The sequence below is a fragment of the Lotus japonicus genome, chromosome 4 (assembly GCF_012489685.1).
Source record: "Lotus japonicus ecotype B-129 chromosome 4, LjGifu_v1.2".
Classification (NCBI taxonomy): domain Eukaryota; kingdom Viridiplantae; phylum Streptophyta; class Magnoliopsida; order Fabales; family Fabaceae; genus Lotus; species Lotus japonicus.
Window position 1 is genome coordinate 10619710 of NC_080044.1, and position 16204 is coordinate 10635913.

The 16204-nt window shown below is 38.2% G+C and overlaps 2 protein-coding genes and 1 long non-coding RNA gene across 4 annotated transcripts; 1 reads left to right on the forward strand and 2 right to left on the reverse strand.

Annotated features, from left to right (window-relative positions):
• Positions 1-200: 200 nt before the first annotated feature.
• On the reverse strand, positions 201-1646 carry LOC130715544 (uncharacterized). Its single transcript, XR_009011689.1, has 2 exons — positions 533-1646; positions 201-334 (listed from the first exon to the last, which is right to left on the reverse strand). It is a non-coding gene; the product is annotated as an uncharacterized LOC130715544 (long non-coding RNA).
• A 3636-nt stretch (positions 1647-5282) lies between these two features.
• On the forward strand, positions 5283-6018 carry LOC130716082 (10 kDa chaperonin, mitochondrial-like). Its single transcript, XM_057566270.1, has 3 exons — positions 5283-5482; positions 5568-5707; positions 5803-6018. The coding sequence occupies exons 1-3, from the start codon at positions 5378-5380 to the stop codon at positions 5849-5851; spliced, it is 294 nt and encodes a 97-aa protein (XP_057422253.1). The 5' UTR covers positions 5283-5377; the 3' UTR covers positions 5852-6018.
• Positions 6019-12289: 6271 nt separating this feature from the next.
• On the reverse strand, positions 12290-14272 carry LOC130711973 (mitochondrial import inner membrane translocase subunit TIM17-2). 2 transcript variants are annotated; one of them, XM_057561779.1, is made up of 2 exons: positions 13527-14272; positions 12290-12568 (listed from the first exon to the last, which is right to left on the reverse strand). In XM_057561779.1, exon 1 carries the CDS (start codon positions 14189-14191, stop codon positions 13538-13540), a length of 654 nt encoding a protein of 217 aa, XP_057417762.1. In that variant the 5' UTR covers positions 14192-14272; the 3' UTR covers positions 12290-12568; positions 13527-13537. The 2 variants fall into 2 exon arrangements, with proteins under 2 accessions (XP_057417762.1, XP_057417763.1); XM_057561780.1 differs by having other exon boundaries at positions 12290-12585.
• Between the last annotated feature and the right edge of the window lie 1932 nt (positions 14273-16204).

Consider the following 16204-nt stretch of genomic DNA (forward strand, 5'->3'; position numbering starts at 1 on the left):
CGAACCCTACTCCCCCCTTTCCTAAGTTCTAAATTTTTATTTAATGACATGGCGTGACATGTAGGATGCTGACGTGACATTTTTTTAAACGGAAGGGCACCTTTTTTTAATGGAGGGGCAAACGGTGCACGTTTATGAAACATGAAGGGTACAAACATAGACGAAAAAAGAATATGGTCGACATTTGCACAAACGTAATATATCAGGGGCATGAAATGCTTTTAAGCCGAAAATTTAAAACATGTTGCTTTGATCTACCAAATAATGATTTCCAACCACCTTAATACTGATGAAATATATTTGAAAATCAAGCATCTCCATCTGCCATTGAATCCTGAAATACAAAATAACATACAATTATTTTCCTCGGACACAAAAATAAACGATGCATGCTTGGGTGCCCATATATTCATGTGAGTATAGGCTACAGAAGTGAGGTGTGCCAGTAATGCATAAACACTTAATATAATAAGTGCTGACTAGATCCTTTTTACACTATTTAAGTTATGACCCCAACTGAATATTAGCTTACCAAATATGCCCTCACACTTTTTAATAATTATGTATGTAAAACAAAGTCATTCCCTGACCCATATTCTCCACTCCCAATCCATCATGAACAGTAACCTCGAAACCACCTTCAGATCTGCAAAGCCAACCCAGATCAGTGCGTCGCTTCCACCACTTTTTCCTAGAATACTCACTTCATCTTCTCACAAATTCAAACCCAAATTCACAATCTTCCCAACAACAAACCCATATTAAATTAAGCAACAAAAAATTCCAGTAATAAAATTTGCATACTCATTTTCCGTCACCCACCAAAAATTCAAAAATAATCTTGTTCAGAGGTGGGAATTTGACCCAGAATTTCGAACCACCTCTGTTAAACCCAAATCTGAACCTGCCATAGACCACCCCGCCGCTCCTCGTTGTCACCGAAGCACCACCACCATCATCGTCTTTTCCTCCCTTCGGGTCCTCCATCTCCATCTCTCTTCCTCCCTCGATCCCACTCTCTTTCTTTGCCTCTATTTTTCTTTGGCTTTATTCTTCCTCTAACTGAAGTAGAGATGAAGAAGGCACATAAGTAGTTAAGCAACGCGACAACGGCAAGTCGGTGAGTGAAGAGCTTCAGGGAGAGAAGGAGATAGGCGACGATGATTCTATGGGCTCAACGGAAGTGGTGATGGCGCAGTGCTTTGCGGAGTGGAGATCCACGTGACGGAGGCGCTGCGAGATCTAGGTGGTGGTGGTGCTGCTAGATCTTAATTTCGAAGAAGAGGAGGAAGTGATGGCGAATGGCTTTAGGGAAATAAGGAAGTGGTTTCGAAGAAGGAATTGCTTCAGATCTAGGTGGTGGTAGTTCGATTTCTTTGAGTGAAAGGAGAAATGGAAAGGATTTGGGGTTGTGGTGCTTTGGTGTTTAAGAAAGAAAGGAGATTTTGTGTTATTTAAGGGATGGTGGGGATGAAGATGGATTTGGTGGGGATGAAGATGATGAAGATGATTGAGGTCATGGGGATGATGGAGATCGATTTCTTTGTGTAAGGTGTTGTTTGATGGTGACTGGGTTTGAGAGGAGATTGATTTTTTGTTTTCTGAAATTTTATGTTGAAGATGATGAGTGTTGGAACTTGGAAGAAGATGAAGAATGTTCTGGATTGTTAATTTTTTAGTTTTTTTTTTTTTAAATTTCCCATTAAACACAGGGGATGAAAAATGCTAATGATTTTTATTTGGGATCAAAATCACACAAATGAATAATGTGAGGGACCAAAAGTGTAGTTTAGCCTAAATAATCCAAGTGTAATTTTTCTACCGGTACATGTCACTCCTGTATTTGACCCATGATTTTTTTTGCTTGTACTAGAGGAAATGTCAAAATAAACTATTGCTGAAAGAAAAAAAAGTAACTTAGAGACAAAATGGGGAACACATGCAATTTGAAGTGAAAAGATAAAAAAAGATTAACCAACCAAAGGAAGATTTATTAATTAAAATTCTAAAAATAGAGAACCCATGCTAGTCAGTATCGTGCGTATCGCACGATATGTATCCCGATACGATACGAAAATCAACCAAACGATACGTATCCCATGAACGTATCTTTTTGTGTTCGTATCGTGACCTGTATCGCACGTATCGCATGAGTATCACACGATACGTATCCCGATACGATACAAAAACAGTTTTTCAAATGTCGTTTCATCTTACTCTCCTAGAAATTAGGGAGTGAGCATTTAATTTTTATTTAAAATTAGTAAATTACCCTAAAAAGTGTTGTTTTCTTTTATTCTTTCACCGTTTCACGTTCAACTTCAGCAGCCATTTAATGGCTGGGAATTAGGGAGTGGGCATTTAATTTCATCTCTTTGATGTTTAGTACTTTAGTTTGGCTTATGGCTTGGAATTAGGTTGAACTTGAACTTTGTGAGACTATTTTTTTACTTATGACTTGGATCTTTGATTATTTTGAACTATATTTATATGATATATTAGTACATTATTTAATTTATGACTTAAATTTTTTGTGTTCGTATCGTACGATACACGTTACGATACGATACACGACACAGAATTAGAATCAAGCGATACACGATACGTATCTCGATTTGACTACCTTGAGAGAACCGAGTTGAGCATAATACACCCAATGACACAAATGGCATATCCAAAGATCTATCCCAAACCAACAACTATAAAAATAAACCTTACAAGCATGCATCCCCAGTTATAGCAAAATAAATCTTAGAAGCATGCATTCCCCAAGCATATATATATAGGCAATTGTTATTCAGACCCCCCACCCCTGTTCAGACCCCTGTTAAATTCGTAAAATCCGAAAAAACCCTTTATGAAAAAATTTCGCTCGCACTGTGAAAGTGCGACCAAAACGCACTTGGAAAGTGCGTCCATCACGCACTTGGAAGGTGCGTCCATCACGCACTTTCAACGTGCGTTTTGGTCGCACTTTTCACAGTGCGAGATAAACGAACTGATTTCTTTTTTTTTCTGTTTAATTTCTGGAAGAAAATTAGGACTGACACTTCTTAGTTAAGGTAATAGGACCATTCTGAGCTCAAATATACAGTCAGAATCTCCAAATTCCGACACCTTGTAGCAGCCGCTTTAGAATCAGGAGCGGTGCGGTTTGGAAAATTGGACAATTTTTTATCTCGGATGCGAAGTCGACCAACTGCAAAGTTGAAGAGAAAAATCAAACGATCATAACTTAGCACCTTCTTTGAAGGTCCTAAGATTTGTGTAATTTAGCCAAATTCCTTCATCTGGTATTTTATTTTGAATTTCAAACATTTTTTATTCCACCACAAATCTCCAAATATTCTAACTTGATTTACTGTGGAGTCTCATAATTTTTAAAAATCATCTGACATCAGTTCTGTACAAATTTACAGCAATTCGCCATTTAAAAGTGCGTTTACGTCCCACGTTATATGTGCGTTAACGACGCACTTTTAAAGTGCGTGCGTAACGCACTTCTAAAGTGCGTTTATTTGCAGAAAAAAAATTAAAAACGACAGTAACAATTTTTAAAAACGACATAAGATGGGGCTTGTGGTGGTGGTGGCGGCGGCCATAGGGGTGGCGGTGGTTGTGGGTGGAAGTGGTGGGGGGTGAGAGTAAGAGGAAAGAGGTAAGGAGAGAGGAGAGAGAATGTGAGGAGGGGGTGAGTTTTTCTTATATTTTTTTTCATTAAGGGTATTTAAGTATTTTTGCACTTTTTCAAGAGTCTGAATAGGGGTGGGGAGATCTGAATAACAATTCATATATATATATATATATATATATATATATATATATATATATATACGAGTTGAGAAATATTCCCTCTCAACATGCATACAGTAACTAACCATACTAAAAAAGAGCCGACAAAAATCCAGCAACTATAGAAAAAACCTCTAAACCCCCACCCCCCCCACAAGAAAACAACCCTTACGTTTACACCACGAACTGAAAAATAGCGATAGGATACTTGCAAATAGAAACTTAACCCAGTAAAGAAGGTTTAGTCTCTACTTGCAGATATCTTGCGGCTTTAGAGGATCTCGTGTTGGAGAAACTTAAAAACAGTGAAAAGTGTGTACTTTTGAAACCTTTGGAGTTTAATGTTATATTGACAAACTTGACGGTAGTTGAACGTAATTAGTTTATTTATGATTTTTTTTTGTCAAAAAGTAGTTGGTTGGAATCCAGTCAGACAAAATATAATAAAAGGATATCGATTTTTCAGTAAAACAATCCTACTCCTGATAAAAGGATAAGATTTATTTTGTTTGATTGGAAAGATGATAGAAAAAACTCAAACAAATGTCTAATTAGTAATTATTGATCATATGAATAGCAGTAAGATGATAAAGGATTAAGTTGTAAATTTAAAAAATACTAATTAAAATCAAGGCAAAACAAAGTAAAAGGTATGGTACCCGTTCATTTTGAATGGGTACCAAAGAAATTGCCTTATTTTTTTACACGTGTTACCTAAAAAAATGATTTTCTACACAGTAAAATATTTTATATTAAATTATTATTTAATTAAAATAACCACATGTAGAATTTCAAAATAAAAAACCACATGTAGTATGAAATATCATTGGAAAGCTTGATATTTTCTTATTAAGAGGCTAGTTTTTTTTTTGTCAAAGTGAAGTTGATTGGATTCTAGTCACACAAAAACTAATAAAATGATAAGAATGTTTCTGGTAAAACAATAATGATAAAAGGATAAAGATTTATTTTGGTTGAAAAGAAAGATGAGATTATGGGTTGGGTGGGAGAGTCTAGGGATCAATCCTTAGAGGTTGAAGGGTACAATTTATGTTGATATATAAAAAAAATGGTTAATAGTCAAATTAGTCCTTGAGTTTGTAAGCGATTTTGATTTTAGTCTCTCTAAGGAAAAATGATGTTTAGTAGCGGTCAAAAACCGCCAGCAATTGTAAAAATAATCGCAACTAAACGTTTTTTTTTTTTCCAAGGTATCCCCACAACCAACAGTCATGAGACTAATCCCCCGAGGCTCTAAGATCACGTTAAGTGGGTAGGTCTCTCCCAACAAATGCTTCTCCATACGAACAACCCATGAGACTAAACGTTTTTATTCATAGGAGTAACATAGGAGTAAAATCAAATTCTCTTACAACTTCACGGACTAATTTGAATATTAAAAAAATAACCAAAAAAAAAAGCATGAACTCTTGGGCTTGGCCCAACCCAGAAACCCTTAAACCCTGCTTTTCCAACCTTTGTCCCTAGAATCTTCCATTCCAATCCAGAAGAACCCTTTGCTGCTCAGTGTTTAAAATACAATACACACTCTTCCTCACTTGCAGAAAACCCTAATTCTCCAGAGATGGCAAAGCGTTTCCTCCCCAGCCTCAACCGCGTTCTCATCGAGAAGATTCTTCCTCCAACCAAAACCAGCGGCGGCATTCTTCTCCCTGAGAAATCTTCCCAGGTTTGGTTGAACTCTTCTCAATTCATTTTCGGGATTTTTCTGTGGGTGGTTGAATCGATTTTGATTTTTCTGGTTTTTGAAACAGCTTAATTCAGGGAAGGTGATTGCAGTTGGACCCGGATCCCGAGACAGAGCTGGGAACTTGATTCCGGTGTCTGTCAAGGAAGGTGATCAGGTGCTCTTGCCGGAGTACGGTGGCTCCCAAATCAAGCTCGACGACAAAGAGTATGTTCTTGAAATCATTCGTGTTCTGTTTGTTTATCATTAGATTTTCAATTTTGCTAACTGGTTTGGTTTCTCTATTTTGTTTTTTTTTTCAGGTTTCTTTTGTTCAGGGATGAGGACATTTTGGGCATTCTGCGTGATTGAGATTAGGTTTGTGTTTATGGGGAATGCTGATTGTGGATTGTTTAGAAATAATCTAGGGTCTCATTTAGAGAATGCAATTTGGTACCAACATTTATAAGGGAATTTTTTAAGCAAGTTTTGCTTAGTTGTATTCTGAGTAATTGCAATATGAAACTTTATTTGATCTAGTGTTTGGTCATGTTTTTGTTCTCTTTTTGCAATATGTTAATTTCACTTGGATGCTAACCTCACTATCCTGAATTTCATATAATGATTACAAGGTTGCACTCAACTAGAAATAAATTTTCTACCTGGTAGTGAAGATTAGTCATTTTGTGAGTAGAATTGAACCCCAACTATGCAATGGATATAAGTTTAGTCAAATTTCACTGTTACTTATACTTCAAGTGCATCACATTGCGTAGATGGTGTTAGGACTTCCCATGTTTGTTGGTGGCTTTCTGAACATCTTCCTCCTCTTTTCGGAGTCCTCCTAAGGGGTGGAAGTATAGCCGACTCTACGAGGTGGTTTTTCTATCAAGTCTGCAAAGCTGTTTGAAATTCATTTTGCCAAGATATATTTGTCATTGATTAATAGCATCATTTTTATTATCGCCTAGTCACCATTGATGATGACTCTAAACCTGTTTAGAAAACTTGGATAATTTTGGGCTTTAAACTTAGGTTTCGAGCTAACCAACTACAAGACGTGTTACCTTACTGGTGGGGTGGCATGATCTGAATTTGAAAGTAGTTGTCATGTATCATTTTCAACTAATATTGAGTTTGTTTTTCTATGATGTTATCAACTAGTTTATCGTTCGATATAAGTCGTTTTTCTGGAGAATTTTTGTAAGGTTGGCATTGATCTTTTTAATGAAGCGCATAAAGTTCCTTTTAATATAATCATATATTTTCACATGAGCTTGATTTTTAGGTTGACAATTTGTATTAAATTAACTCTTCATAAGATTGATGACGTCTTATTAAGTGATTGTTTATTTACCTTTCAAACCATCAAAACGTTGAGTATTTAGAAGGGTCATTAAAATGCTTGACCAAAGTCTTCAGAACATTGATCTTATTTTTAAAAGTTATCCTTCTATTAGAAGATTCAACTTGAATTTAGCAAACATAATATGTACTACAAAAATGGGTAAATGGTCACATTGATCCCTGGATGTTCGCACCGACTTCAAAATCATCCCTGGATGAATTTTATTAGGCTCGCGGTCCCCAGATGTGGCAAAAAATAGTCATATTAGTCCTTGACGTTAAAATCTCCTAACGTCCGTTAACCCAATTAATAAAAGTCAACATTATCTTTCTAATTTTCTTTCACTTTGGTCCCTTTCTTCTTTCTTCCACCCTCTTCACCCCCTCCTTCCATCATTTTCACCAAAACCCACCCCCATCTTTGCCACTCTCACTCTGCAACAACATCAACACGGGTACGAACCAAGCAACTTCCTCCCATTAATCACATCCATAATCTTTCAACGATCTCATTGTCTCCTTATATTAAACAAAACCAACACCATCCCTTCCTGTTTCAGAACCTCACTGTGTGTGTCACTAGTTTAGCTAGCTAGCTATCATTCTCCTCACAAAGTCAATGCAACCATTGTTCTACAACCCCCATGTGGATCTGAGTCTCTTGCAGCGAATTCCCATGGTTGAAGCTTCTAAAAAAGTTTCTGGGTCTTTGCTGGCTCACCAGAAGAGCAACATTTTCTGAGTGTTTGTGTGTATTTGTTGTTTTTTTTTCATCTGGGTCTTGTTTTCATGGGTTGTGAGACTAGTCCTGAGCTGAAAGAGAAAGTGTTGTTTGTATGAAAACCATGAATTCTGTGTGTAAATTTGGGTTTACTGTTGCATTTTGACTTCTCTGTTCTGGTTTTGAGGATGAAAACAGAGGAGGGGTGAATTTTTTGTTTCACTGATTCTGGTGAAGGATGAAAAGAAAGTGTATGTTTTTGTTTTCTGGGAAAGAAAATATGGAATGGGAATCACAGAAATATTTCATCTTGAAAATGGGTTCATGAATATTTTGACTGTGTGATTAAAGTTGAATTTTTGGCCTTTCTGATTTCAGTGGAGAATTGTTTACAGATCCCTATCTCCTTTTGTGCTTCCTTTCAAGAATCCAATTGGAAACATATGCTGATAGTTCAATTTTGAAATTGGGTTTTGGTGAAAATGATGGAAGGAGGGGGTGAAGAGGGTGGAAGAAAGAAGAAAGGGACCAAAGTGAAAGAAAATTAGAAAGATAATGTTGACTTTTATTAATTGGGTTAACGGACGTTATGGGATTTTAACGTCAGGGACTAATATGACTATTTTTTGCCACATCTGGGGACCGCGAGCCTAATAAAATTCATCCAAGGACGATTCTGAAGTCGGTGCAAACATTCAAGGACCAATGTGACCATTTACCCCTACAAAAATACTGCATAAAAAATTGTCTTCATCAAAACCTTTGGTTTGGGGCATAACCAAATTTAACCCAGAGCACGTCCATACGATGGAGAAGGCTATCTTTATTTGAAGACTAGATGAGGCTCTTCATTGAATCACATCACATTGATATGTGGGTCATAATAGAGACTAAAGAGCTTTAACCATAAGATAGCGAATTAAATACAATCCATGAGAATCTCTAAACACAAGTCCAGCAAAAGTAATAGCAAATAAACGCTAAGGCCAACTTCTTTCTAGATCTTGCTATGAGAATATATGATAAAATCCAGGGTTAAATATGTTTATGGTCCCTGTGTATTGAGGACAGTTTGAGTTTGGCCCCTATTTTTTTCAAAGTAAAGCAACCATCCCTCCGATTACACTTTTCGTAACAAACCACCCTTAACTCCGCCAGTCCTTGCCAAATGCCATCACCTGAGGGGCAACTTTCTTTTTGGTCCACCGGTGCTCCATGGGCATTTTAGACTTTACATTCAGGGGCTTTTAGACTTTTCCCCTTTTCTCCTTCTCCCTCTCACTCTCTCTCCTCTCACTTCAATCATCTCCAACAGCACCCTCTCATGGATTCTTTGTTTTCTCTAACCCCAAAACTCTTATCATTGAATTGCAACCCTCTTCACCCTCTTCTTCAAAATTAACCCACTATCACTATGTCGATTTCATAACAACTCTATGCAGGAACCAATACTCATAACGTTATCTCAAAACTCTTACTAAATGAAACCACAATCCAAATAACACTTGAGAGCAGCAAGAACCCAGCAAAAAAAATGAACAGGACAAACTTTGCAACATTACTCTATAAAGATCAACTAAGCTTCATGGGCATCAATTTCAAGTTTCAACCTCGCAAAACAGAAACTCAAGATTCAAGACCTGAGAATCATAAATCCCCAACTTATCAGAGAGCTTGCTGCAAGCCTGAGAATCACAAATCCAGAAATCAATCGTTACATTTCTGCACAGAAAGGAAAAAGGAAAAAATGGTGAATGGATTTGGGAACGAACGGTGCGACGGTCGGGGACGCAACCGACGACGACGAGGAGCTCGCCGATGGCATCGAAGGCGCCTTCGCTGTCGAGTCCGAAATCGAGGTCGTCATCAGCGAGGACGTTGACGATGTGATCGACGATTGGCTCAGAGAACTATGTTTTCTCCAAAAACAAAATCTAACAACAAATTCAGCGCTGACAGATCTAACCCAGATCTTGCTTCAACCCAGAACTTGCTTCACCTTGGCTCTCTCTGATCTCATCTCTGTCTTTCTCCTAAATCTCTCTTTCTCTCACAATGTCTATATTGCAGATGTGGTTTGAAAACCCTGGTTCTCTTCTTAGACACATGGCTTTGGTACAGAGGTTGGGAAGTGAGGTTATGGTGGGGTATATGACAAGGTTGATGGAGGCGAAGAACCTCGTACTGCTGCGGTTAGGGTCACGGTGGCTGGAAGGTGGTGTTGGGTTCTTGCCTTGGTGGTTTATGCGTTCTTGCCTTCTGGTTTCTGGGTTCTTCCTGTGGTGGTCAGGGTCAGTGAAGATTGGTTGGGAAAGATGGGTTTCTCATTTACATTTTTGCCCTTTTATCATCCATTAAATCCTGGCCATTTAATTGAAAAATATTTCAAGATGCTAAGATCTGATGGTTATAAATAATGGAGTACCGGTGGACCAAAAAAAAGGTTACTCACCCTAGTGGCATTTGGCAAGGACTGGCGGAGTTAAGGGTGGTTTGTTACGAAAAGTGTAATCGGAGGGATGGTTGCTTTACTTTGAAAAAAATAGGGGCCAAACTCAAACTGTCCTCAATACACAGGGACCATAAACATATTTAACCCTAAAATCCATAGTTTTTCAACAGGCAAGAAAATACGGAATACCCTAGCCACAACACAGGAAAGCATATACAAAGTGAAGGAAATCAAGATTACCATGTTCGTGCATCAATACGAAATGTTCAAAAAGCATAAACATGAACTCATTTATTTTATGTTTAGAGGTTTCATACAACTAAATATGGATCTAGATTCTCAGGGAGAAAGATTACTGAACAAGAAACAAGGAAATGGACACCCAAGGTTATAGCCATTTAATAAATACAAAATCTCACTGCAATGAGACTTGATGAGTTTATTGAATCTCTAAAGTTCATGAAATGGAACTAAATGGAGAAGACAAAAACAAGAAGAAAAATCCCATGATTTTAAGTAGGGTTGTCCAACAAGTGGTTTCGGGCCAGAACCTCAGTTTTGATTAAGTGAAAATCACACAACCACTAGGTCCGTCGTCGACCGCCCAGTTGCCACGGTTAATCGAGTTTGGTTTTGCCGGTTCACGGTTTGGGCGGGTGATTTCTTTCGGGTTCAACGTCCAGAATAAATCCAAAATAAAAATTGAAGATGAGATGAGCACTGACCTTCAGTAACATATGGAAAAGTCATTGACACAAATTAGATTCTTCATTGTCTAAATCAGCCTAATATAAAAGCCAATTATAATCAAAACAAAAGGTGGAAGAACTCAAGAACATATCTCTTAGATCTCGTGCATCTTCACTCTTCATCTTAAATAAAGAAACCTAAGGTGGTGTGACGATTGTTGTGGCAACGGCACGACGGGGGACTCTAGTGCTGGAGCGGTAAAACCGTGAATGAAGGAAGGGAGCTGGGATTCTGATTCTCCAAAATAAGAGGAGATTGAACAGTGGCTGCAATGGATCTCAGAAAGGGAGAAGGTCATGGCGGCGTTGGATATCCATGGGTCGTGGTGATGGCGTGAGACCTCAAGGAGGAGGAGGCGGTGTAGCGTGGTGGAACACGATGACCACAGAGAGGAAGAGAAGGACTGGTGAATGTGCGTCGGATTTGCGAGATCTAGGGAGATGAGGTGGAGGTGGAGGCTTGGAGACTGGGTGCCAGGGTTAAAGTTGAATGATTGAGGTTGGCCTGGATTAGGATTAAATCTAAGGGTTTTATTTTTAATTGATTAACTTTGTCTCTCTCGGAAACTTCGTGGGCTGGGGGCGGTCGGTTTAGTATGGCTGAAGCCAAGAAAGAAACTTCTCCAAGAAAGAGAAAAGTTTAATGGCAACTTAGGAAGTTCTTGATGAAGACTCAAATGGAAGTGAAGAAGATGCAAGCAATCTTTTGCTTCATGGCCAATCACAAAGCTCCAGAAGATGAAAAAACTGAGGTAATTTTTGAAAATATACATCAAGCTTGTGATGAACTCTTACATGACTCACATTCTCACTAATGATTATAGACTTTTTACAGAATTGTATTTACAACACAAAGATTTTAATTTTTTTTGACAAGAAAATGACTATACTAGTTAGTGAAAATGAACAGTTGAGACACAAAGTAATGAACCCTGCCCTTAAGACGAGGTCAAACAGCTTGAAAAAAATTGAGGAGCTCACCAATGGCTTGCCTCATTTAGTAAACAGCGTGGAAATCTTAACAAACTTCTTAGAAGTAACTTCATATGACAAATCAAGACTACACCAAAGGCAACCCTTCTGTTTGGTAATCAATTTCCACAAATGAACAATGAACACAGTGCCTTCACTAGACCAATGACCGGTCGGATGTCAAAAACATTGGTTAAACCTCTCTCATAATTACTTCTTTCTAACCCCAAGAAGTAACTTCTTCATAATCACCTCTCCCCTAATATGAAAACCTAGTAGATCCCAAATACACCCAAAGAATTCATTTTTTGTATGTTGCTTGGTGTGATCCGTTTCGTGAATTGCACTGTGGACGATTCTGTTAACCTCAAAGGGTCAACTGGGAACGGGGTTAAATGCAATTTGGAAACCACTCTTAGTGCACTTTCTCTTAAGCAAACATGGGGAGAGTGCACTTACTCTTGAGCAAATATGGGGAGCAGTGGGTGATAAAATTATCGTACAAGAATAGAGGAACTACAAAATAGCTGAAAACTATAGAACCAAAATGCTGACACATATTCCCAACATAGAACTGAAAGCTAAATACATTATGGTGCATAAACGCCTAAAAGGCATAGTAAAAATATAATATCACAATGACCTGGAATCATTCTACAAAAATTATATTTGGGCAAGTATTAACAACCAAGAGTGAAACAAATCATTTTCTCACTTCCCTCCGCATAAAGGAAGCACCATACTCCAACGATCAAAAAGGTTTCTTGCTCTCGTTTAACATCTTATTGTTGCCTGTTAGAATTACAAGGCACTTTCACTATTCAACCCTGCAAGCCTAACTTTATACCCTGCACACAAATAACATCTTCACACCAATCAGTGTAAATTACTAGTTTTTTCAATACATGAAACAAAACGCAATAGCACAATAGAACTAGCACAATAGAACTTAACAGAACTCATTTCCTGCAAACATACTCTGCAAAGTTAACCCCCTCCAATATTTTTCCCTACACTCAAGCACTGTCCTACACTAACACATGTATTTAACGAATTGGAGGGGATATATATCTACCATTACCAACAGTCAAAAATTAAATTTTGTAGAAGGAAATCAATCACATTGAAACTAAGCAGGGAAGTGAAGCGAATACAAAAGCAAAGCCAACATTCACAGCTTGCAAGTTGAATCAAAATACAACCAAGCTTGACTCTGCCCCAGGAAACATAGACCACAAACGCAAACCCCTCCAATATATTTGTTCCTACCTTCAAGCACTGGCTTCCACTAACGAAATGGAAGCCATATATCTACTATTGCCAACAATCAATAATCAAATTTGCAGAATGATATCAATCATATTGAAACTAAGCAGGAAAGTGAAGCAAATACCAAACCAAAGCCAACATTCAAAGCTTGCAGGTTGAATCAAAAATTAAAAATACAATCAAACCTGACTACCAAACTGTTATCTTTTTAATTTCAACTCAACCAAACAAGGTCACATATATCAACAGAATCCAGATTAATCAGTGTAGTTAATAAAAAAATATCCAGAATTTCACATCAAAAGCATGTAAACACTAATCCTTATTCTGTTGCTCTTAATTATATAATAAGTAAGCGAAAAACTCTTACATATATCATAAAAACAAATAATAAACTGACAAGAACCCCAGGCAAATCGAAACTATTATACGTGCTGATACAATAGTAAGGTTCAAACCAAACCTCCAAATTAAACAGATAAAACTAAAACCCTAATTCAAAAAAATTGATCTTTAAGATTTTCAATCAATACTGACCAAAATTAAATTCACTTGTACTCGAAATTGGGCACAGGAGGGGCATCAAAGCTCTCCAAAACCTTGGTCTCACTTCCTCCATCACCACCAGCTGCAACCTCATCCTTCTTCCCAAACCACCCACCACCGAACCACGAATTCTGCGGCGGCGCAGGATCCGCCCCCGGAGGAGGAACAGGCATCCCCGGCAGACCCGGCAACCCGTTCGGAGGCATAGGCTCATCGATGATCATAGGCATGGGCTGCTGAGCACTGAGGAACTTGTTGAGCATGATCCCCGCACCTTCGATAAGAGCGAGAAGCACGCCGCCGAAAGCCGCAGCGCGTGTGGAGGCAGTGAGGCCTTGTCGCATGGAGAGGAAGCCGCCGGTAGCAGCGCCGGCGAAGATGGAGTTCCAGGGGTCTTCTTTCTGGCGGAGGTAGACCATGGTGCAGTCGAAGGAGGAGAAGAGGCCACCCCAGACGGCGAAGCTTCCGCCGACACGAGGAGCGTTGAGGCGGACGGCTTGGGAGGCGCCGAGGAGACGGTCGCCTTTGGGGGAGTTGTAGAGGCCTTTGAGGAAGTGGAAGGCGGAGCCGCCCACCGCGCCCATGCCGAACGCGCCGCCGATGTCGTCGAGGATGCGATCGGGGCACGGTTCCCTAGAAGTCTCTGGAGTTCCCATCGTTCTACTGCTACCTTGCTTCTTCTCTAGGGCTTTGGATTTTGTGAATCTCGCCGCCCCCCTTTCACTCTTTTCTTTTGCGTTTCCTGGTTATAAATAATACACGATTATTTACTTTTGATTTAAAAATAAATAAATATCTTTTTTATTTTCTTAAGAGCAAAATATGTTTAATGAGTGTTTGTTTGAAGGTATGAAACAACATTCTTGAGAATACTCGAGCATAATTTATTTCAGAGTAAATTGTATTGTTTGATAGGTATTTTATATTTCGAGGAATAGAAATTTAGTAAAATGTGTGGAATTAAGAATTTGGTAGACGACCGTCCTCTATAGTGCAGACAATATTGAGCTACATGCGGAAGCTCTGGTTTTGCGTCAAATCGTGGAGTTGATATTGCGTGACTGGTGGGTGAATGTGAGCTTAATTTCGTAGGAAGGGAATTGTGTTGCTGACTGGTTAGCTTGAAAGGGAGCCTATAGCACAATCGCAGGCATTCGTATTGAGGATCAGATCTAGGGGGACCTTGGGACTTTGCTGCTCAAGGATTCGTTAGTGGTGCCATAGTCTTGTAGTCGCAACTAGTTTTCCGATGGATAAAAACACTTTCTTTGGAATAATTTATGCGTGAAAATATTTTCTCAAAACTTGTATCTAATACGCGAATACATAATTCTCACACATAATTTTTCGGGAATATTTTAAAATAACTTCTAACGAATACACCTTTAATATTTTCTAACAGCAAAAATAAATATCTTTATATAAAAGCAAGAGCAAAAATAAATTTCTTCAAAGAGAGCGCAATCTATAAATAAAAGTTGCAAACAAAAAAGAAACCAAAATGATGACCCGGGATTTAAGGTTATTTTCCTGGTTTATTTGCATGTAGTTTAATATAGTTTTTAGGATATTTCGGTCATTTTAGGACATTTTAGGCTTAGTTCATGCATTTTAATGTTTTCATTTAGTTTTAGTATTTTTCTATATTTTTTATGTTATTTTTATAGATTTCATTAGGATTTAATCAAGTTATTTGAATTCGGTATCTTACTCTATCTTCTAGTTAATCTCTATTATTGGTTTTTAATTATTTTCCTTTATTATTATTGTTATTTTAGGAGAAGATGTGGAATCAATGAGCAAATCAAGGGAGAGAGCCAAGAATCTCGAAGTCTGGAGCAATCTGGATTTCTTTGCGCTGGTTTTGCGCCAATTTCCTCTTGCATCTCGCGCATTTACGCGAAGGAATTAGCTTCTGAAATATTTTACGCCAGTTTTGCGCGAGATCCTTCACATAATTCGCGCATTTGCGCGAAATGACAGCCAGACTCTATTTAAGTGCGTTTTTAACCTATTTTATGAATCTTTTCACGTTGAAACATTTGGGGAGACCTTTGGAGGCAGAGCTCTGAGTTCTTTAGGATCCCTTACAGGTTTCTATTGTAATTTTGATGTTTTGCTACCTTTTCTTGAATTGTTTCCTATGACTATGAGGAACTAATCCTCTCTTGTACTGGGGATATGGTGTAGTTTTCTCTAAACCATGTTTTGATACGTTTCAGTTATATATGAATGGTTATTTTAGTTCATGAATTTCTTCTTTACTTCTATTGAATCCAATCGCGAAAGGGTTTCATGCTATCGTTTGCACAATTGGGAAATTGGTAGATGATAGGGATCTAGGAAGAAATTGAATAAGGGTCTCTACGCCTTAGGGATAAGGGTAGCAATTCATTTGTGTTTGCCTGAACATGAAATTGAATCTCTAGTTAATTATGATTAGGTACTAAGGAATTAGCTATCACTAATTAACTAGAAGGGGTGCTTGACTAAGGGATTAGCAAGTAAACATATAGGCTTAGCACCAGGAACATATTTAACCAATTTCATATATAATTGTAGCGGGTAGAAACATAGCAAGGGTAAACGAAATCAATTCCCCGGTGCGCTTTTCTCTAAGTGATTTCAAATCAGTAATTATCTTTTCCACGTTTTCTTGTTACTTCGTT

Bases quoted from the DNA above. Each gene is read 5' to 3' on its own strand.
- LOC130716082 (XM_057566270.1), top strand. From the start codon at position 5,378: ATGGCAAAGCGTTTCCTCCCCAGCCTCAACCGCGTTCTCATCGAGAAG. The intron at 5,483-5,567 runs GTTTGGTTGAAC...TTTTTGAAACAG, and splicing joins TCCCTGAGAAATCTTCCCAG to CTTAATTCAGGGAAGGTGAT. The intron at 5,708-5,802 runs GTATGTTCTTGA...TTTTTTTTTCAG, and splicing joins ATCAAGCTCGACGACAAAGA to GTTTCTTTTGTTCAGGGATG.
- LOC130711973 (XM_057561779.1), bottom strand. From the start codon at position 14,191: ATGGGAACTCCAGAGACTTCTAGGGAACCGTGCCCCGATCGCATCCTC.